The sequence below is a fragment of the Haliotis rubra genome, unplaced genomic scaffold, assembly GCF_003918875.1.
Source record: "Haliotis rubra isolate DU_JTF1 unplaced genomic scaffold, ASM391887v1 Scf719, whole genome shotgun sequence".
Lineage (NCBI taxonomy): Eukaryota > Metazoa > Mollusca > Gastropoda > Lepetellida > Haliotidae > Haliotis > Haliotis rubra.
In genome coordinates, this window is record NW_025767434.1 from 51,785 (window position 1) to 74,931 (window position 23,147).

General features: G+C 39.3%; 1 protein-coding gene across 1 annotated transcript; it reads left to right on the forward strand.

Annotated features, from left to right (window-relative positions):
- The first annotated feature begins 170 nt into the window (after nt 1-170).
- Nucleotides 171-21,236, forward strand: LOC124259341 (2-oxoisovalerate dehydrogenase subunit beta, mitochondrial-like). Its single transcript, XM_046693465.1, has 9 exons — nt 171-328; nt 1,761-1,838; nt 8,570-8,638; nt 8,968-9,101; nt 14,160-14,315; nt 17,103-17,274; nt 17,549-17,694; nt 18,778-18,864; nt 19,838-21,236. Exons 1-9 carry the CDS (start codon nt 193-195, stop codon nt 19,976-19,978), a joined length of 1,119 nt encoding a protein of 372 aa, XP_046549421.1. The 5' UTR covers nt 171-192; the 3' UTR covers nt 19,979-21,236.
- The last annotated feature ends 1,911 nt before the right edge of the window (nt 21,237-23,147 follow it).

The window sequence follows — 23,147 nt, forward strand, 5'->3', positions numbered from 1 at the left end:
TTTTTCGCATCGTGTTTTCTTTTTCGATATACCTGCATTCTGCGGTTCTGCTGTGTGCGTTAGAAAGTTCAGACTATTTTCAACGATTCAGTCATAATACACATAAATAAGGTTCTGTTAATGACTGCATGACATTTATGAAATAATATCAACCAAAATAATTATTTCTTGAAAATATTAACTCCGCACAAAATGGCGATTTCCTTGCGAACGATTCGTGTTTCCTCCAAATATTTCAGACATATACTGCCAAGAGCATCAACGACAGTTGGAGTTCGAACCGCAACCTCATTCAGCTATGTTCCAGACACACCGCCGCCAGAGCATGGTACTGAATAAGTTCGAATCTTAGCAAAATCTTCTGAGGACACATTCTTCATGTAGCATCGTTGATGCAAAAGCTGAAATAGGGTTAGCATCCATGGTGATTCCGGAGAACACAGGGTCCATGAAACCTGTACTAGTCATAAGAAGCGACTTAGCGCATCAGGTGGTGAGCCTTGATTCATGTGCATATCATTGTATTCTAATTGCGTGAATTAGTGCTCATGATATCGATCTCTAGACTATTGTCCAGACTTGAAGGGAAACAACTGAAACCTTTATTCGTCCACACAGTGCCATTTTAATTAGCCTAAGTAATCAGCAGATGCCAATTAGCATCAGCCACACAATACAACCGTGGGATCCGGGTAAAGGTGTGCCTTGTTGAAAATCAGCATGGTTTAATTAGTGGTTCTGCACTCCAATTACCTCGACTCAATAAAGTTCATCCCAGCCTCTGAGGATGTCAAGGATATATAACAATCAGTGTTTGCATTTGGCATTTCTCATGTGTAGGTGTAATTAGTCAAGATAGGGTCATAAAAGGTTTGATGTAGTGAATGTATTACATGTTATGAAAGCAACATGTGTAAAAGCAGCATACTTTGTTTAAAGAATTAGTCAATAATATGTTGATTGATTGTTCATTGTTGTGTAACTAAAATAGATTTTGTAGATGCTTTCTAAGTTCTCATTTTCGTTTTCTTTTAATTATTTACGGACCATTGGCATACAGGTTCAGTGGAATATTTGCTGTATGCTGTGTTAAACCACTTTCAAAGAAAAACAGAATTGACGTCATTAGTGATATTAAGGGAATATACCTGGGAATATAACATCCTATATTATGCGTTGTTATTGTTGTCACAGTTATATGTTATTGAAAGTGGTGAACACTCATGTCTAAAATGAAACATAAAATGTCAAAAGTTGTAAAATTAAACGAAATTTGCAGTAGCCCTCAAAGGATTTAATGTATTTTCAGCATATTTATCCAGCATTATACCAATATATGTTTTGGAAGTTGATTTCTGTGATCACACAGTCTCTGAGTTATATGTTTAAAATTTTGGGTTGCATTGATTCAAATACTTCAGAAACAAACCTCAAAGACACTTTGAATGATGAAAAGATGTTGAAAACACTGACCAATTCTAGAGCCATACGATTTTCGAAGAGTAGGTACCATGATTTGGTGGCAGTGATCTATCCAGATTAAGAGCTGTGCTGTGAGAGGGATACAGTTGCCTCACTGTAATCTTTGTACTCATTTCCTGCTAAATCATTGATGTAAATAAGCAAATAAAGTGAGTTTGAAATGGCTAGAAATCAAACTTTCCATGAGTGAGAAAGTCCTCCCTTTCGAGTGTAACATGTTTGAATATGTTGTGTTACTTTGATACTCATTTAGCACCATGCAATTTTTCCATTGACAGGGGAGACAACTCGAATGAACTTATTCCAGTCTGTGACCAATGCACTAGATATTGCACTCAGTAAAGATCCGTCTGCTGGTAAGTTGTTGCTATGGTTACTGCAAATGTATTAGTTGTGGTCTTCTACAAACAGGAGTAGGTCAACATTTGGCATCTTAGCCTCAAATATCCGAACACATCTGAGAAAATTTGATGTCTTGTTTTGCATATTGGTAATGTTGCTTCATTCGGTTTTGTTAAAAATGATAAAATGCTATGTTATCTCATAGTCCTAGCATAAGGGTAAGAGCACATGTGAATGGATACAAAACCAGAGGTGCATTCTGTAATTTTTTTTGGCCAGGTACATTTTAATATGAAAACGTGTGGGTATGTTTCTGTATTTCATAAGATCTCAGTTAGATTATCTTCAGCAATCCTTTTTTTGTCATAAGAGGCAACTACTGCAAACATACTTTTTTTCGCTTGGTGCAAATTTCGCGGAATTGACAGTTTAGACTACATCGCGCGGTCAATTATTTGCGCAAGAAGTAATGTTTTTTGTTTTTTTCTACTTCACGCTTTTTTTTCAGGTATACATACAAGTTGACGTATATTATGTAAAAGTACTAGTTCAATGCAAACATGTAGGGTCTCAATAAATAATCAATAATACTTTAGTATAATTATACAGTGTCAACATTGTTACATATACATCGAAATAATGTACCTATTCAACGGTTCTAATAGCATGTGTAGGCTGGACCATAGTTTTAGAAAGTAGGCTTTCTGGTCACGATTAATGTATACATATTTTGTGGTATTATAATATTGTATAATTTGTCTCTTGATGTATGAAATATTTGGAATGAAACTTTTCTTACTACAGTTGTATATGGTATTCTTGACTAAAATAATTATCGCATATAGTGCATAGTTATGTTTTCCTTTAATCCCAAACATTACCTGGGTATTTGTAAAACTCAATTCTACGTCTACAGAGCCGTAATTATATTTCACGCCATATGTTTTTTATCTTTTTTGGTCAGGTACATTTTTAATATGAAAACATGTGGGTATGTTTCTGTATTTCATAAGATCTCAGTTAGATTATCTTCATCAATCCTTGTTTTTGTCATAAGAGGCAACTACTGTAAACATACTTTTTTTCGCTTGGTGCAAATTTCGCGGAATTGACAGTTTAGACTACATCGTGCGGTCAATTATTTGCGCAAGCAGTAATTGCCGGAACTGCCAGCTGTCTCTTAGGCCGCCACTAATAGCAATGAAAACAACCAGAGTGGCTTAACCTGTCAGGAGGCGGCGTGTATTGCTTACTCACAGGAAATCCCTACCTGCGCGATATATACAGTAATACGTTTACTCACTGAAGTATTAAGTACTTAGGAAGTGAGATATCGTGATGCAAATATAAAGAGATGAAAAACACATCAATCTTATGTTCCGAATTCTGACGATCTGACGATGCCATTGCGCAATTAACTATCAAGGAAATGAACTTCTACTGTATATGAAGCTTTTTGTGATTTCATTTCGTGATATGCAGGAATAAATATAAATAAAATCTTAATGAATAAATAAAATACTGCTGTATTATTTCTTTCTGAGTCGTTTCATGGTAATCCGTTTTGTATCAAACCATCTGTCACTACGACTGGTCAAAATAAAACATGTGAGGACATGATTTGGGAAATCCATTACAGCGACAGTTATGTATGATTATTTATGCTACTATCAGTTGTCATTTTAAGATTCCCGTAGATTTTTGTCTTCAAACTTGATGTGTTATGGTAACAACTCAGAGGTGAGTGTGGGTTTATTCGCTGTGTATAAATTTTCGCGGTAAATTATTTTGCGCGAAAATAAACCTGCGCGATATATAATACGTTTGCAGTAACTGGGTCTTAGTGGTCTGACTCTCTGACTTAGGATCAAATCCCAGTTACGTAGATCAATGCTCCCGGTGTCGCTGTATCTACATGATATAGTTTAATGATCACTCTATCATCCACTGGTTCACCTGGATCTGACCAGAGGTTGTGTACACTGAATATTACACACCTTGTGAAGAAAAGAGTATTAAAGCTTATTCCATATCACGTTATGTACTCTCCCTTGTTCTTTTGACCATGGAGTGGAAAAGACCTTAAACAAGGTTTCCACTATGTTGTAACACCTCTCCTGTTCCATCTATTGTTTGTGGGCAGTCACTGGAAACTCATGCTCTGTCATTGACAGGGAATTATTCTACCTTCATATAATTTCTGCAGAAGTTGTTCAGAGTGCTCTTATGTACCTTTAATCTCTTAAAAAATCACCATGGGGAAGGAAAACTCGTTGAGAAGGAAGAAGGTCTTCTCCCAGTGTAAAGAGACTCTTTTGTCTCGAGATCCTCACTCACCTTGGTATGACTGCATAGGGACATGTAGCTGGGCTAAGCACTGTCACTCCTGCAATCTAGTGGATGATAGCCAATTTATGACGGCTAATTAGAGACACCTCTGCACTTCCTAATGTTCTACATTGGTTTTCTGTGAAACATCATGAAACCAGGGGACTGCTTGATCAGCCTAGATCTCTAATATGCTTATCTACTTGTACCAATATATCCAGGTGATCAGAAGTAGCATCGCTTTGTCTTCAAAGGTTTGGCATTTCCACGGCCCCGTAGCATTTTACCTACCTCATGAAACATAGTTCCTTGATGCAGGGGATTTTTATTCGAAGCCTACATTAAAATTGCACTCAGGCTCATTCTGCTGATCATGTTCTACAGAAACTACTATGTCTCACCACTGGTTGTTACATCAACTGGGATGGACAGTCAACATCAAGAAGTAGCAGCTAGTTCTGACTTAATGGCTCCAATTTTCAGGGGCAGTGTTCGACACTTGAGTTTGCAAGATTTTGATCCCTCCCCACAGATGAGTGAAGAAACAATGGCAAGTTCCAATGGCTCTCAGACAGTAGTTGTCTCGATGAAAGTGGCAAGAACTTCTAGGTCTTTAGTCATCAACTCAGCCTCTCCCTCTTAGAGGATAACTACAACTACCTCACAACGCTCTGGTGATATACTGCTAGAATCTGAATGCTCTTGTGTTTTCTCCAATAGGTCTCATTCCGCGCAAGTTCTACACAAGGTTCAGTCAACCAAGAAGATTTGACCATCTGATTTTGGATGCACCATTTTGTCAGGGATAAGTCGGTTCAGAAATCTCCATTGTCACAGATTTATGCCCTCTGGTTCTACCACCAAGAGATGACTTGATCACTGATCCTCCACAAACTCTATTGGTCTCCACAGATGTTTCGTCTTCCTGCTTGGTGCATCTTCTCTCATAGCCAAAGGATACTCGAAGGGAATTGCTGAGGTAATCCCAATGGCTTATGGCACATCCACTCGTTGCCTCTATGCATCAAGTAGAAGATGTTTGAAGAATATTGCAAGAGTCATGGACTCATGGTGTTTCGTCAACATCCACTGCTTCGGCAGTTGCTGAGTATCTACAGCATCTCTACATTTCAAGGAAACTGAAAGGTTCCTCTTTATCAACTTATGTCACAGTCATCAACTTTGTTGTGGCCATGGCTACTGGGAACAAGATCTCTAGAACTTCAAATGCATCAGCAGACTACGAACCACTTCAACGTGTGAAAGGGGAAGACCTTGAGGACACCATTCTGTTCATGTCTTTTGTCCTTGGGCCTGAGGATGTTGAAGATCTCTGGCTCTCTGTACACCTTCGCAGGATTAATCTTCTCTGGTTGCCTCCAATCCTCTTGAGACAAGAGCAGTGGCATCGACTATGGCACTCTACAGCAACTGTTCACTGGTTTCATGGAAGGATGTTTTTTTCACATTTGTAGATGGTCTTCACATCACATCACATTATCTATGGTATTAATCAGTTGCTGATGTCCAATGGCTTCACCAGTTTTGACCCTTGGTACCACTGGTGAGGGGATTTCTGACCTCTTCCTCTCACATGTTCCTTGACTCTTTATGGCCACAAAGGAAAATATATAGGAAGGAAAAGAGGTGGTCATTGATGGTGTTAAGGAGGGATTATCAAATTGTTCTGGCTTTCACCTGTATGTGAGTCTCCAGGAGGCAGCTCGAAGAACTCACTCTTCAGGACTGGCACTGGGACTGGGACTGAAAAGTCTTTGGATTCTGGGGCCTGTTTAAAATCGAGGTGTAATAGGTTAAACTTAAACTTTTGTAAATTTTAACTACAGTCCGTTTGAGTCAGAAACGGACCGATGAATTGCAAATTTTATCATTGTACAAAATTGCCACATAAATATAAATTGTACACATGTTTATCATTACCCAACAGCTTTCTTATATTTGAAAATTTTCCGGACTCCACCAAAAAAGTTCTTTAAGAAACTATCATCATTGAAAACGCAAAAGTTGTTATCTGTCGCGGCAGGGTGAAACCGCAGAAACAGGACAGCCACTATCTCGTCGTGCACGGGATACACATGACTGATGAAAAATGAAGTTGAATGCTGACATGAAACAGTTGATTATTAAAGTGTACGATTTTTTCTGTGCTGAGGCCGAAAGGGGCAAACCATTTTAGGCCATTAATAAATTCCGTAAGCAGGCAGCAAAAGCTTTAGGAGTATCAGCAAGGGTACTGACAAATGTTCTGGAACACAAACATTGTGAGGGTGATGCGAAGCAGGTAAGGGTCATGTCAAAATAACACAAATTAAAACATTTGGACAACTTTCAAAAGAACCTTGTAAGGCAGTCTATCAACAAGCTCTATTCTGAAAACAAATACATGTCGCTGAAAATTTTAAAAAAGCATTTGGAGCAAGAACACAACCTCAGAGTATCAAAGTACACACTCTGGCGACTCTTACACTCTTTCGGGTATCGTTATAAGAAAATTTGGGGGAGAATAGGTCAGTACTCTGTAGGCAGCCCTAATATCGTTAAGCGAGAAATAATTTTCTCAGGGTTATAAAGAAGAAGCGAGGAAGGGTTCGAGCCAGTGTACTTGGACATGACCTGGGTCAATGCCTCGCACATTGCCAGCAGTGAGTGGGTACCCGATGGGGGTGATAAGGGGTCACGTAGAAAGCTGCCTCAAGGGAAAGGAGAGAGACTAATCATTCTCAATGCTGGCTTTTCCAGCAAAGGCTTTCTCCCAGGCTGTGACTTGGTATTCAGGGCAAAGTACACAGATAACAGAGACTACCATTCCGAGATGAATGGTGCGGTTTTCCTCGATTGGGTTAAAAACAAGTTGGTACCAGCTATACCAGAGAAGTCTTTTATCGTAATGGACAATGCCCCATACCACAGCGTGCAGGACCCCGACAGTAAAGCCCCGACATCGAACAGTCGAAAAGGTGATATGATATCATGGCTCGACAAATTTCAGATCGCACGGCCTTCAAAGGCAACGAAGCCTCAGCTATATGAGATCATAAAAACCCACGAAGGTGAACCTTTCTACAAAGTTGACAGTTACATAAAAAGTAAGGGTCACGATATTCTGCGACTTCCACCCTATCACTGTGACCTTAACCCCATTGAAATGATATGGGGTATTGTCAAAGGAGATGCTGCCAGATCAAACACAACTTTTAGATTACGTGACGTAGAGGTTTTGGTTAAGGAATCCCTTAACAAAATCACGACTGAAACTTAGCAAAACTGTGTCAACAAGGTAGCTAATAGGGCTGCGCAATATAACCGGTTTACCGGTATTTACCGGTTCAGACATGAAAACGATATGTATTGCGATACGCTGGTTGAAAACCGGTATTTTGACTTGCATTCGGAAAACTTCGTAACACTCGGAAATCTTCGGATATTTCCTTGTTTCATTTGTGCCAAATATTCTTCACATTTTTATTTTATCATGATTAAAAGTTGTTATTAAAGCTTAATCAAGCATAGTGATTTTGTTGTGTTTTTGCTCTATAAATCAAGCATTAACTCGCTTATAAGTAGTATTTTGTTTAAAAATACTTCAGGCAATATATTGCAATACATATCGCAATACATGCTTTCGCATCGCAATATATTGCAATATGAAAATTCTGTGCAATACCCACCCCTAGTAGCTAACGTCATTGAACAAGGTTACTGGTCTCGGGATGGCTTACAACAGGCAACTGTGGCACCACTTGTCATCAAGTCATGACTATGACACTACGACAGATGAGGAACCGACAGGTCTCCCAGAATAGATTTTGAGATGTCCCCAGCCATGACTTGCTGTTCCGTTACTGTGGTTTCACCCCGCCGCGACAGATAACAACTTTTGCGTTTTCAATGATGATAGTTTCTTAAAGAACTTTTTTGGTGGAGTCCGGAAAATTTTCAAATATAAGAAAGCTGTTGGGTAATGATAAACATGTGTACAATTTATATTTATGTGGCAATTTTGTACAATGATAAAATTTGCAATTCGTCGGTCCGTTTCTGACTCAAACGGACTGTATAAAATGTTTATATATAGAAATATTACTTATCCTCACACAATATACTCCTGCCCGACAAACCCTACTACTCAGATTACCTGATTGGTTCGCTCCAAGACAAGTGTTCGAGGGAGGTGTTACAAGAGGCTGGCATGAGTTAGAATAAGTATTTATATATACAATATATAGTAAACATTTTCAGGATAAAGCAGCTGGTCACTCTAGATTTTCACAGGTTTTGGACTTAGGACGTGTGGACTGTCTGTACTTGTGGAATGGTGGTGAAAGGTGAAAAATATTAACTCACCCTTTGCCAACAAAAAACTTGTAGTTTTATTTCTGTTAATGTTTTGTTTCAGTGGTATTTGGGGAGGATGTGGCATTTGGTGGTGTGTTCCGATGTACAGTTGGATTGAAGGATAAATATGGTAAGTCCTTCCATAACTGCTAAAGCATATCTATAACAGTGTTTGCTGTTTGAGGCAGTTAGGGCCTTGTTTAATAGATAATGTGATAGATCGAAGTAAAATGAGAGCTGAAATAAAATAAAATAAAACCGTTTGATATTAAAATGTCTCGAAAGGAATGAATAAAGAAGTAATATTTTGTGGAGTTAATTTGTTTAGTTTTGATTGTTGGACTTGGACAGTAATTTTCTCCAAACTTTTACTCTTGATTTTACACATGGAAAATGATAATGCATGAATATATGTATATAGTCCATTGTGTAGACTGCATAGTTTGTTAACTGACACAGGTAAGGAACGAGTGTTTAACAGCCCGCTGAGTGAACAGGGAATCGTTGCCTTTGGGATTGGCTTGGCAGCAGCTGGATCTACAGCTATAGCCGAGATACAGTTTGCTGATTACATCTTCCCTGCTTTTGACCAGGTAAGTGGAACAGTAACCATAGTATCAGTAGTGTTGGTGTTTTATCTGTACTAGAATTGACTGCTAAGTCATCTTAGGCACTACAAGAAAGTTGTCTCCCTTTGGCCAGAATTGGTGGATTTTATGGTGCGCATCAAAGAACTTAGTTAAGCACCCCCTGACATATCTCACAATTGAATAATCCCCAATCTTAACCCTTTGGAGCATATGTGGGACATGATTGGTTGTCGTGTGCAACAAAGGGATACCCCTGTGCGGAACCTGGTCCAAATGAAAGCTGCTTTACACTAGGAATGGTGTAGACTGCCCCTTCAGAAGGTCAGGAGGCTGGCAGGGGGTATGAGGAGGAGAGTGCTGGCTGTCACATGAAGGTTATACTCGGTATTGACCTTGAATCGTGTAAAACACGCAAGATGACATTTTGAATGTTCACATTCAATATTAAACATTCCAGGGCAATACTTGTACAGACATGGTTTTGTAGGAAAATCAGTGTATTTTAATATGAGCAATTATCATAAAATCAACATGGATTCCAATCATTTTGTCATTTTTTATGAGTCAAATGATCATATGGGTCAGAAAGACTCATGTTTTACCACCATGGTCACCACGAGAAGTTTTATGTATGTGATGAAAGCTTATTAGTTGAGTATTAGTGCAGAAATACAGGGGGTGCTTAAATAAGTTCTCTGTGAATATGTTCTGCTTTTTGACTTGTCAGTTTTTGAGTGCTGTCGGTTATAAATATCGGTTATAAATTGATCAGGGGTGGAAATAACTTTAAAATTGCTAGTGTACTCCGGTACAGTGGCACATGTAAAATCACTTGCCCTGATAATTTTTCCACTATACTGTCCGTTTTTAGTTGATTTTTTAAATAAACAACATAATTAACATTGGAAAGTCAACTGGACACTGTTACAGTGTGATATACAAATTTGCATGCCGACAGAAAAAAACACTGGACTCAGATGTCGGGCAATGGGTTATTTCCACCCCTAGCCTGTTGATATTCCCCAAAAACCTCCCTCACGTCCGTTACATTGTGCTGAGGATATGCACAAATCCAAAGAAGGTAGTCCTCATTGACTAGTGGCCTACAATTCAGATCTCAATGCTTCACATTTGCATCAAATTGATAGAAAACATGAACATGTTGAACATTTGTGTTCTGCTCAAGGACTAGCTACCTCAAGACCTCTGGTCTTTTCTTTGACAAAAAGATTTTTTTAGGTTTAGGAATTCCTTTTCAAGAAGATGTCAATTGACGTGCAGATATAGCCCAGCATGCATTGTACGTTAAACTGACTGGTGCAGTTCATGTGTGAATTCGTAATATTCGTGATTGATAGTCCTGCAATAACACAGACTAGAACCATATTTGTGAGTTAACAAGCAAAGAAACATCATTGTAGGACCTCCGGCTGGTGAGTAGGCAACATTCATGCAATGTCAGCCGACCCCCCAGCTAACTGTTTCCGTCCTAAGAGAGACAAGGCCTTGCATGTCACGCGCCTTTTGAGCTTCCAGCTTTCACTCAGCCTTCCCACTGGGTACCTCTCTTCGGCATGCTCACGTCTTAGATGTGCGTAAGACCCTCAAGGCTTATATCAAGCAAACATTGGCTATCTGGAGAGATAACCAATTGTTTTGCTGTTACGGTGGAGGTAAGGCTGGCCCTCCGGCGAACAAGCAGACCATATCTAGATGGCTTGTCTCTTCCATTTGTACGAGCTATACACAGAAAGGGTTAACACCACCTACTGGGTTAAAAGCTCATTTGGTTAGAGCAGTAGCCACATCTAAGGCTTATGCTGCGGCTCTGCCTATTGAGGAGATCTGCTCTGCGGCTATTTGCAGCCTGACGAGTACGTTCATCCGGCATTAGCAACTTGACAGAGACTCCAGTGAGCGTGCTCGGTTTCGGTCAGTCAGTTCTCTCCAGTGGGCAGAGTCGTAACTCTCTAGCCGATTGAGCTTTAGAATTACGATTTTATCTGTATTTTACTGGTGGCAGGTTTGCAGTCAACTTTCCTTCCTTTTTACTCTTACTTGGTGTTGGGTTTTTATGGTGATGGTTTGCACATTATTCCTCAGAAATCTAGGCTTGGCTGTGGTTTCATGGGATTTAATGTCTCTCCCTCCCTAGGTAGTTATGAAACTCGGGATGTGGGTGGGGCACTATTGTTTACTACATGCGTAGTTCACTGCTTCATTTGCATATGAGCAGAATAGATAAACCCTGACCCTGGACCACACCCTCGCCTGATTGGCTGAACAGGTCACGTGGCCAGGTAAGTGAGCTGTTCCTTTTTCTTTTTATATCTTTAGTTGGGAAATTCCACTTGTCGGGGGCTTAGTTTACAGACAGAATGCCACTCCCAGGACTTTTGTCTTTAGGAGTCTGTCTTATGCTTATATGTACCCCAAGGAGGATCTCTCATGAAAAAGAATCGAACAAACCTGTAGAGGTTGCTGATTCTTTGTTGAGAGTCCTCCTTGGGGTACGGCCACCCACCTCCCCACATTCTGTCTGTATTTCTTCAGCATGGAAAGTGAGGTACGAGGTTAGAGCCTAGAGTTACCTGTTCTTGGCGGAGGGGTCCATTTTGGGTTCCGCAGGGGTGGTCAAACAAGACAAAAATGTTGTTTTTGTTTTGTAAATATTTTATTCAAAATATAGTTACAACTGTCGTAGGGATTAAAAATGGACATCAGCAACCTCTCCAGGTTGTGCGAGTTTTTTATATGTACACTTTTTTATATGTACTGTAATCGTAGATATTTTCGCGTGGGATTAATTTTCGTACAGTCAATAATCATACCAAGCGAAATCACAATGTTGACACAAGTATAGTCCCACCTCTCTCTGATTGTTTTAGTAAACATTTTTTTTTAAAGTATTTTTATTTCCCAAAGTACATTTGTTGTTGTCATAATACATTGTACAAAACGTCATACACAACATCCTCGTCATCAATTTGTTGTTGTCATAATACATTGTACAAAACGTCATACACAACATCCTCGTCATCAATTTGTTGTTGTCATAATACATTGTACAAAACGTCATACACAACATCCTCGTCATCAATTTGTTGTTGTCATAATACATTGTACAAAACGTCATACACAACATCCTCGTCATCAATTTGTTGTTGTCATAATACATTGTACAAAACGTCATACACAACATCCTCGTCATCAACGTCATACACAACATCCTCGTCATCAATTTGTTGTCATAATACATTGTACAAAACGTCATACACAACATCCTCGTCATCAATTTGTTGTTGTCATAATACATTGTACAAAACGTCATACACAACATCCTCGTCATCAATTGCTTTTGTCATAATACATTGTACAAAACGTCATACACAACATCCTCGTCATCAATTTGTTGTTGTCATAATACATTGTACAAAACATCATACACAACATCCTCGTCATCAATTTGTTGTTATAATACATTGTACAAAACATCGTTCACAAGCGTCATACACAACATCCTCGTCATCAATTTGTTGTTGTCATAATACATTGTACAAAGCGTCATACAAAACATCCTCGTTATCAATTTGTTGTTGTCATAATACATTGTACAAGCGTCATACACAACATTGTACATAATACATTGTACAAAACATCATACACAACATCCTCGTCATCAATTTGTTGTTGTCATAATACATTGTACAAAACGTCATACACAACATCCTCGTCATCAATTTGTTTTGTCATATAATACATTGTACAAAACATCGTTCACAACATCCTACACAACAGTCCAGTATCGTCATCAATTTGTTGTTGTCATAATACATTGTACAAAACGTCTCTAGCCGCGTCGTTCAAGAATGTCCCATAGATGTTCATTGGAGCCAGATCTGGTGAATAAGCTGGCCACTGCATCACATTCACAACATCATACAAAACATCCTCGTTATCAATTTGTTGTTGTCATAATACATTGTACTTTTAAGGAAAAGTTGTCACAACATGCAAAGCGTCATACAAAACATCCTCGTTATCAATTTGTTTTTGTCATAATACATTGCACAGAACATCATACAAAACCATCCTCATAATCAACATTGTGCAAACATCATCATCACCATCAATACAAACAATCATCATATGTTTTAGTAAACGTGATTCAAGTATGGCGGCTAGCTTCGATCATTGCATATCTGTTGGTTGTGAAAACCTTGTGATGGATACCATCACTCAGGTGTTTGAAATGTGTGAAATAAAACAACTGCGCTAACAGGTCTTTGGTGAACTTTCCGCGAAAAGTGCACCCCGTGAAAATATATACGATTACAGTATTTATTTGTAAGAAGCCATTGATACAACACAGAACATTGTAGCAGCAGGAAATGCATATATGTCCCCTAGGAAGACGTTCTTCGAAGACTTCGAAAGCCATACAGGTTTGGCTAAATGTTTAGCTCATGTCATAGGCCAAGATCGAGTCAGCTAGTTCAAATGAAGGTGGAATCTATTTAGAAATTCCCACTTCCCCAAAACAAGAAGAAACATGACATTTCTGGAATGGCTGGTTACTACTGTAAATTGTGTAAAAATTTCTCACTTCTGACAGCCCCTCTAACTAATTTAGATAAGAGTGAAATTTGTTTGGAACAGAAATTGTCAGGCAGTTTTTGCGAAAAATATAGCTGTTTTTATGAATTCTCCTGCTGAAAAATTGTTTAGACTGACAGTATATGCTAGTGACATTAACGCTGAAGTTGTCCTGTTGCAGGAAGATGATACCAGGCTTTGATCATCCTTTTTGTCATTTTTGAAGGAAATTTCACAAACAGAGAAAAAACTCATTTCGATCAAAGTTCTCTCATAGTTATGCATGATGTCTATTATTATCTGGCTCACTGCATGCTGTCATGCACTGTTGACATGATGTTATACATGCTTTCAGTCACTCACAGTTACCATGGTTACAGAATATATTTTTCACTTGCCAACAGTTGTCTTAAACAAATTGTGTGAGACTAGTGCATGTTTCCAGATGTGTGTCTTGTGTTCCAGATTCGAAATGAGGCTGCCATGTTCCGCTACCGGACAGGCAACCTGTTTGATGTGGGTGGCTTGACCATTCGAGCTCCATGCGGCGCCGTCCGCCATGGTGCGCTCTACCACTCACAGATGCCAGAGGCATTCTTTGCCCATATGCCAGGCATTAAGGTAAGATCACCATAACCATAATCCACAGATAATCTGTATATGGCGGAAGGTTATTCTTTATGTTGCCTACTTTTCAGAAGGTTAACATGAAAAGTATTTGTAGAAAGGGGAGTCAGGAATGAGTGAAATTGTGCTATGGGTTCACAGGAGTATTAAGCATGGTAGACCTGTGTCGCTTTTCCTCTCACATTGCAGGGCAGATGGGTAGCTCTGTTGTTCATACTGACCAAGCCTAAGATCTGCATTTGAACCTGTGAAGGTCAGGGTTAGAATTGGTCTTCACCAACCCATGCTTGTAAGAAGTGACTGACAGGATGGGTTGGTCAGGAGGCTGTCTGGGCATGGTTGATGCATGTCATCATATGCCAGTTTGTGGATCGATGCTGTTATCTGGTACAGATTTGAGTGTGGCATTAAATGACAAAAAGACCTGGAACTCTCTGATTCACTCATATCGGGGAATAGATACTATATAAATTTGTCCCTTTTTATAATGTCTGATTGTATAGGAAGGCTCGTGCTCTTTCATCCTATGGCATCAGAGGTCAAGAAAAAGACAATCTTGTGAATATTGTGGTCAGCTGTATTGTCATAGTCAGATTATTACTGAAACAGGCTGTTGGTACAGACTATCACAGAATGACATGACCATGCAAACTACATTTCCTAGAGGTAATTCAGTTCAGTTGCTCAAATATCACTTGGGAAGTTTATAAATTATATGCCAGGTTAACAAGTGCCAAACAAAGTTGTATGATGAACGGATTTTCTCAGCGATTGCAATTATGAAACGTGATATATTCACATTTTTTGCAAAAATACATAGAGGTCAGTGTGACCCAGGAGAAAAGTTCTCAACAGAAATAAAAATGTACTGTACTTCAGAGCATTACAGAGAATAATTGGTGGTCTTATAGATTGTTATGGGTAACATGAGACAAACAATGAGATAGTTAACATTGATAAAACTTGGCATTTGATATAGTCTGTGTAATTTAGGGTCTTCTAACATGTACTTATTTTCCAACTTTGTTTCAGTAGAAAATATTCTCATTTTTCATTCTGGTACAGATTGTCTTTAGAAGGGCTTCAGACTGCCACTGGGCACCATTGCAATCAAATATATTCATGTTTTGTTACTGTCCTTTTACATAAGTAGAAAGTAATGATGATGAATGTAACTGCACACCCTGCCATGCATTCAGGAAGACAATTATCAGAAGGTGACGTATTAAGTTGCTACACGTGATGTCCATGAAGGAACACAAGCTGAACCATTATGCCGTTGGATTCAGTTATACATTCAAGGCTTCTTCGTATATTTCGAATACTGTTGACTCTCTTTCAAGATCCAGCATGTGAAGTTATATAATGATGCATTTGAGCTGAGAAATATTCTGTTTATATTTATTATTATTTGATTCCTGAACATAAGAATCATGTCTATATACAAGACCTTGATGATCTGAATCTATTGTTATGTGGGCTGTTTGATTGTTTAGCTGAACAGGAAATTGAATCCTAATCAGGTGACAGATGGTTACACACGTGCTGCATGTGGTCACCATTCTTACACTTTGCAGAAAGGGATTTACGAAAGTGCTGAGTTTCGAATTATGGTGGTATAGTCTCAGCGAGACTACGTCAGATTTCAAAACAGGTTTTTCTCCCAATTTAAAGCAGCTTGTTGATGTTGAGAACAGGTGCCTGTGCTATCACCCACTGATTTGACTTAGTGGAAGTTAGACTCGTGAAGATCCGGGTTAGAATTGGTCTTCGGCAACCCATGCTTGTCGTAAGAGGCGACCAACGGGATTGGGTGATCAGGCTTGCTGGCTTGGTTGACACATGTCATCATATCCCAATTGCATAGATCAATTCTCATGATGTTGATCACTGGATTGTCTGGTCTAGACTTAATTATTACAGACTGCTGCCATGTTGCTGGAGTGTGGCTTTAAACACCAACCAACCAACCAACCAACCAACCAACCAGTAGAAGATAAAATATTGTGGCTAGGGTTGTAATTAATTTATGTGATGAAGTTATGTGTCCTGTTACTATGGTTACTGATACGGCATAAGGAGGAATTCATTCATTGGCCCTTCTGCTTCAAATGCACAACTTGGTCCTGAAGCAGGTGAGCTTGAGAACCATGAATGATGTGCGTTGTCTGATTAGTGGCATGTTTTGTGACCAAGGCTACTGCCATGGCAAAAAGGAGCAATTCAGGCCTGTATTTATAGAATGACATCTATATGAGCAGGTGAGCTTCAGAACCTTGTCAATACTTTCCGCTCAAGGCAGGCATTCAAGAAACAATCAATAAGCATTAGTGGTCTAATACTGGTAATTTGGAGGAAGGAGAGTGATCCTTCTGACAGTTGCTATCTGTGCCTTCTTAAAAGTAATAATCTGGCCGAAGTAAGGGACGCTGATGCTCTGGTCTTTACACATCAGTCGGAATCAATAGGCCAATTATGTTTGTCTGAGCACTGAGCTCGCGACATGGACGACATTTGGATGAACCCAGGCTGATGGGGGCAGGCAGTTAGGGTAAATTAGTAAACAAGGCCTGGTAAATGATGACAGTAATCTTTGTCTAGACACTGTGACTACCTTTGTGTAAGGTGTGGCATGAAAAAATAATATAATAATGTTTTTACTTTGGGTTTCTTTGGTTTGTTTTTTAGTATTTGAAGACAGTGGCAATGCATGATGACACTGTTGGTTAAGCATGTTAAAGGTTAGGATGTCAGTGTTAATGAATAGTGTGATGTTGCCAGGTTGTGATCCCGAGGGGCCCAGTCCAGACCAAGGGGCTGCTGTTGAGCTGCATCCAGGACCCCAACCCATGTATATTCTTTGAGCCAAAGATCCTGTACCGAGCAGCCATCGAACAGGTGCCGACAGGAGACTACACCATCCCACTTTCAGAGGCGGAGGTGGTGCTGGAGGGTGAGTGAGGCTGTCAGAGCACCTGCTTGCATCATGGGTGGACAAATTTTGTAAGAATCACAGGAGGGGAATTTTTGTAGCCCTTTCCTGAATGGTGTATGTGTGTGCTCATTCTGCTACTTTAGTTATGTAGACATTGGTAAGACTGTATGACATTGAACTGATGGCATTTAACTGTAATGGACATAGTTCAGATATGACCATATGTTTCATGGATGACAAAAGACAGGGTTATGACTGATTGCAATCCAGCCTGTACATTTATTCACTGCAGGTTCTGACGTGACACTGATTGGCTGGGGAACCCAGGTCCATGTTCTGCGTGAAGTGGCCACAATGGCGCAGGAGAAACTGAACGTCTCCTGTGAGCTGATTGACCTGCGAACCATCCTGCCATGGGACATTGACACAGTCTGTAAGGTAAATAGCTATCAAGTTACTGTTTATCATTCAGTTTTAATGGAAGCATGCAGCAAAGAAGTGCTTTGAAAGCCTATTTTTTAAACACACCGGCAGCATACTTTGGGGTGGATTGTGTTCAGGCCCCGATTTCTCGAAACAAACTTAAGTCTGAGTTTTGACTTAAGTCTGAGTTTTTACTCAAATTTGAGAAAACGCAGGAAAATGCATTTTCCAGAATATACTGAAATCAATATTAAACTCAAACTTAGTAGACAATTTGAGTTTGGTGGATAGATTATTTAAGTTGTTGGGGCTTTTTTTATTTAAAAAATGCAGTTGAGTTAAAAATTCAGCTGTTTCAAATTGTCAAACTCAGTTTGAAATTTGAGTAAAAAGTTAAGTTTGTTTCGAGAAATCGGGGCCAGGTGATACATTTTATGCTAGCCAGAAGTGTGTACACAAGTGAGTGTTACCTTGAAGGAGATGTCAGATATCATTGTCCTGATTGTCAACTGGAAAATTGATGTCTTGAGCTGAGATAAACATAAAGATGTCCTGATTGTCTTGATTCATGGGTATCTCAAGTCAAGTAGACTTAGTCAGGGTGTGTCTGTCCATATATATCCAGTAGTAACTTTCATGTCTTTAAAGTCACTCCTAAAACTATTGAGGCTGATTTCAGCTGTGGTGTCTATATGTTGCTCAGTGTATTCAGTATTGACTTATATGGTTATGAAAGTTTATATGTGGCAAGTAATTGCGGTCTGGTTTAGTACACATTGTTTTGGGCATATTTCATTTTTTTTTGTCTGCTCTGCAACTATTTGATTTGTGGGACTGAATGAATGTAAGAAAGCTGTCTCTATTAAGTGCACACTGAATTTTGATCATGGTGGCTATTATTGATTCAAGATAAATCAGGAAGCTCTAGGAAGGCTCTGTTTAGAAACATACCCCTGATTATTACATCTGACAGCGCATTATTACAACAGTCTGTTCTAAATGTAATTCTGTATGTTCCGGGGCGGTGAGGTAGCCTATTGATATTGATGGAGCACTGCTAAAAGCGGCGTAAAACCATTCTCACTCTTTATGTTCCAGTCGGTTGTCAAGACAGGCAAGGTCCTCATCTCCCATGAGGCACCAATTACAATGGGCTTCGCATCGGAAATTGCGGCAACCATACAGGTAACTGCCGATGAGAACAAAGGAATATAAAAAGCTCTGTATATGTTACAATCTGTCTCTATATTTATATCTCTGTATTATTGGTAATTACCGAGATTACTATCAAATGATAGTATATGATTGTGTTCAACGATTAGTTGTGTCTGAAGGGTAGTTAATTACGTTTCAAAATAGTTTTGTGCACAATGCCACATTTAGGCAACATATGCATTTGATGATTATACTTGGGGAAGAAAACGTGAGTTTCGACAACCACGAAACCTGGTAAATGTGGCGGCCATGGCTGGATCCTGTAGTTCCTAGTGTGGTGCCAAGCAGCCTCCTGGCTTTGTGTGTATTGACACATGTACAGACACCCAGCCAGTATCTGCCATATTCCGTCTAATCTGACTGGGTTTTGTTGTATGTAAAATGTTGTAGTTAAACTGTCATATGTGTTATGAGATACCATGCTTCACTGTAATACTCATTCACAGGTATTGAACAGTTGTCAGTACACATTTGGTACCATGCATCAATCATGAATCACCCCACATTTTTGTGTTATATCAACTTTGTGATATTTATGCCACTGTGTTACAGTTGTCATGTTATTGGTATATGATACCCTTGAAGATCTGGGTTAGAATTGATCTTCCGTAACCCATGCTTGTCGTAAGAGGCATTTAATGGGATCGGGTGGTCAGGATCGCTGACTTGGTTGACACATGTCATTATACTCCAGTTGTGTGAATCGAAGTTCATGCTGTTGATCACTGGATTGTCTGGTCCAGAGTCGATTATTTTACAGACTGCTGCCATATAGGTGGAATATTGCTGGGTGTGGCGTAAAACTAAACTCATTCAACTATTAGTGTATATCTGTGTAGCTGAGATATTGACAGTGTGATTATTTATTGGAGACTGTAAGAATGTCGTCTATCTCCCTACCCCAGTGTCATGAGTTTCTTATCATATTTGTGTTCTTTCACAGAGTGAGTGCTTTCTGAACCTTGAGGCTCCCATCCAGAGAATCTGTGGATATGACACACCATTTGCTTGTGTGTTCGAACCCTTCTACATGCCGGACAAATGGCGTTGTTTTGAGGCAGTCAAGAAGTTGCTTAGCTACTAGGCAATTTAGTGTGGCATTTAAACTCTTGCAGTGATTAACTTCTTGTACAGAAATACTCTTCAAATTGTCTTGACTATAATCTCAAGTTGTGAAGAACATAGTATCTCAGGATATAGAAGTCTCGCGAGAGACATGTGATATATGTAATTCCATCAACTTGGGTGTCCACTTGAGGTACAAGCACTGCACCTCTATCCACCCAGAGCAGGGACCATGCACTACAGATCTCACTGGTAAAGTCCATCTTCAAATGTGATGGTTCAATAATAATAATAATAATAATAATAGTTCCTTCGTGAAGGATGCTTTCCAACAGCTGCTTATCTGTATCTAGAACTATGCGAGTGAGTTTGCACATGCAAAAGGAAAGGAAAATACAACACAATTGCTTCAGATTATTCAGACTACTTGTGTAACCTAAGAATTAGCTGATAGGAGAAGATAATCAGATCACATGATACGACAAGATTCCGAAACAGATGTCACCTACGGTATGTATCAGGTGAAAGCTCCCTGCTCCTTTTGTCGGGACTGAGATGAAGTCAGGATGACATAGTCAGTGTTCCTGCAGACCATATGAATAGACACAAGACAGCAAGCAGCATGTCATATTCCTGTGTATCGGTGCCGAGGAACACAATGTCTGCACACTGATGGACAGCAAATAGTCTGGTTGAAGCAACACCTGAGAACGTCAGTGTGCATCTGTGCACATCAATATATTCAAGTTATTCACAATTTTCAAATCATTTTTAGAAATGAGGGCAGACCTGAGACTTTCAAGTGGAAAAGATACCAATTGTAATGAGTCATTAGCTGAGTGGTGTAGGGTGTGAACTGGGCCCTCTGGCTGTGTGGGTCCAGGGGGAGGTGGTTGTGCTGCAGTATCGCGTGAATGTCGTGTGAGTGAACGTAAACGGGACAGTATTACAGGACACTGACCATACAGACCTTGGGGTAGCAATCTCAATACAATGAAATCTCAGCCGTTCTCCTCATCAGTACCCATGGTCAGTGGTACTCCAGGACTAGGCCACTAGCATCCAGGTTCCAAGAACTCTTGTCCTGACATCTTGGTGCACATATTATAGCAAGGTGAGATTGTTTGGAAGATGATTTGTGTGATTCTAGAACCACTTGGCCAACACATGAACTTAATCTGTGCATAGATTGTTATTGTATTTATGAGAGAAAGTTTGTCAATGTACAGAGGAGTCATGTGTGGCCTGGGTGCATGTCAAATAAATCATGAAATGAATTGTTGTGTTGAGTTGTGTTTGTTTGATGTTGTTGTTGAAGATGTTGGTTTATTGCTACAGATCCTGATTCTAGAAGCTATCTTAGCACCACAACTTTACACTTGAAATCCTTGTATGTTATTGCCTTGTTCTTATTATATCCTAAGACCTGGGTTTGATGAGTAAACGATATCAGGCCATATTTGGGTATCTCATAGTGTCATGGCATTAGTATTGTTGAAAGTATTGGCTGTATTACGCAACATCTAAAGTGAGTGAATTTAGTTTTACGCTGATTTTACCAATATTCCAGCAATATCATGGCAGGGGACACCAGAAATGGGCGTGACATATTGTACCATGTGGGGAATCGAACCGGGTCTTAGGCATGACAAGCAATTGCTTTAACCACTAGGCTACCCCACCGCCCCATACAACATCTAAATACCAATCTTGAGCGACAACATATTCCTTAATGCCTGGCACTGAGATCGCTTTATAAAAGAGGATCTTGTTTGTGAATTACATTAATATTTAGAAGGCTTATAATGTTACACTTTCTCAGAAGACAATACATGTCTTGATAGTTTTGTTATATGATACATGGGAGTTGATTCTTATGATGAAACTGGAGACATAGTCCATCAGAAATAGGTATTAGTAGCAGCCATATAAAGACATCAGTCAGCTTGTGTCCATGAACACCCCTGAAAAGCAAGTGGGAAATTATGCCTGAGCATTGCTTTTCCTTTATCCAGCCATCTCCACTGTTACATAGTTTACATACAATGTAATACAATAGGTTATCTGTCAGGTGAACCAGGCTGACTTCATTAATATTGCACACACAGCAATAAAGTGGAATAGCTGCTGATGAAAATATACATATCGGACATGTCTATATTTTTGCCAACCTACCAACGTGCATTTCACAAATACCTCTGTAGCCCAGGCAGTAAAATATGTCTTACATATGTATATATTGGGTACACCGGTGATACAGTGTTGGTATTGTGGGCCAAAGTGTCACCATGCTTGGTACATTTCAGTGAGACCCATGAAGATCCTAGGTTAGAATTGATCTTCAGTGACCCATGCTTGTAGTAAGAGGTGATTAACAGGGTTTGGGTGGTCAGGCTCGCTGACTTGATTGAGATTTCATCAAAGCTCATGCTGTTGATCACTGGATTGTCTGGTCCAGACTTGATTATTTACAGGCTGACGCTATATGGCTGGAATAATGCTAAGTGTGGCATAAAACTAAACTCACTCAATGTAGGAATTTCTGTATGCATATGCTTTAATCAGGTTTTGTACTGGAGACTTCAAATTAGAATAACCAAGTAATGTTTTGAGAAGACCTGAATCTGCAAGTAGTTTGTTGACGGTGAGCACCTAGGATAATATGTTCAGGAACTGAGTCCCTACAGAATCTGTATCTCCTCTTGTCCCTTTGCAGAGTTGTCTCCCTTGGACCAAGATATCAGAAAGTGATAGTTTGCCATGTGTTGTTATGGCATTTGTGCAGATCAAGATGATTTATTCATATTACATTTGATATCAACATGTTTATATGCTGTATTTTTATAATAACAAATAAGTAATGTATATCTCTCTTCTTCTGGCTTTGCAATGCCCTGTCATTTTCAGAAAGTTGATACCTAAACAGGTATAGTTAAATCTGAAGGTATCTGTTCAAAATGATAAACATTTTGAATATGGATGAATGGTTGAATAATTGTGTAATTGTCCTTGCTAAGATATTCTCTTTCTCTGTTAGGTGATAACAATATGATATATAGTTTGGACTGTTTCCACTTATGTAACCCCTAGTTTACCTGATGGACAATATACCGGCCATTGTGATAGGTTAGAATATTGCAGACTGCAGCGTGAGACCATATTCACTCTGTGTCAGAGTGAACATTTCA

Excerpts from the sequence above, each read along its gene's own strand:
- LOC124259341 (XM_046693465.1), top strand. The coding sequence starts at position 193 with ATGGCGATTTCCTTGCGAACGATTCGTGTTTCCTCCAAATATTTCAGA. Across the intron at positions 1,839-8,569 it reads CAGTAAAGATCCGTCTGCTG|TGGTATTTGGGGAGGATGTG; the intron begins GTAAGTTGTTGC and ends GTTTTGTTTCAG. Across the intron at positions 17,275-17,548 it reads GGCGGAGGTGGTGCTGGAGG|GTTCTGACGTGACACTGATT; the intron begins GTGAGTGAGGCT and ends TATTCACTGCAG.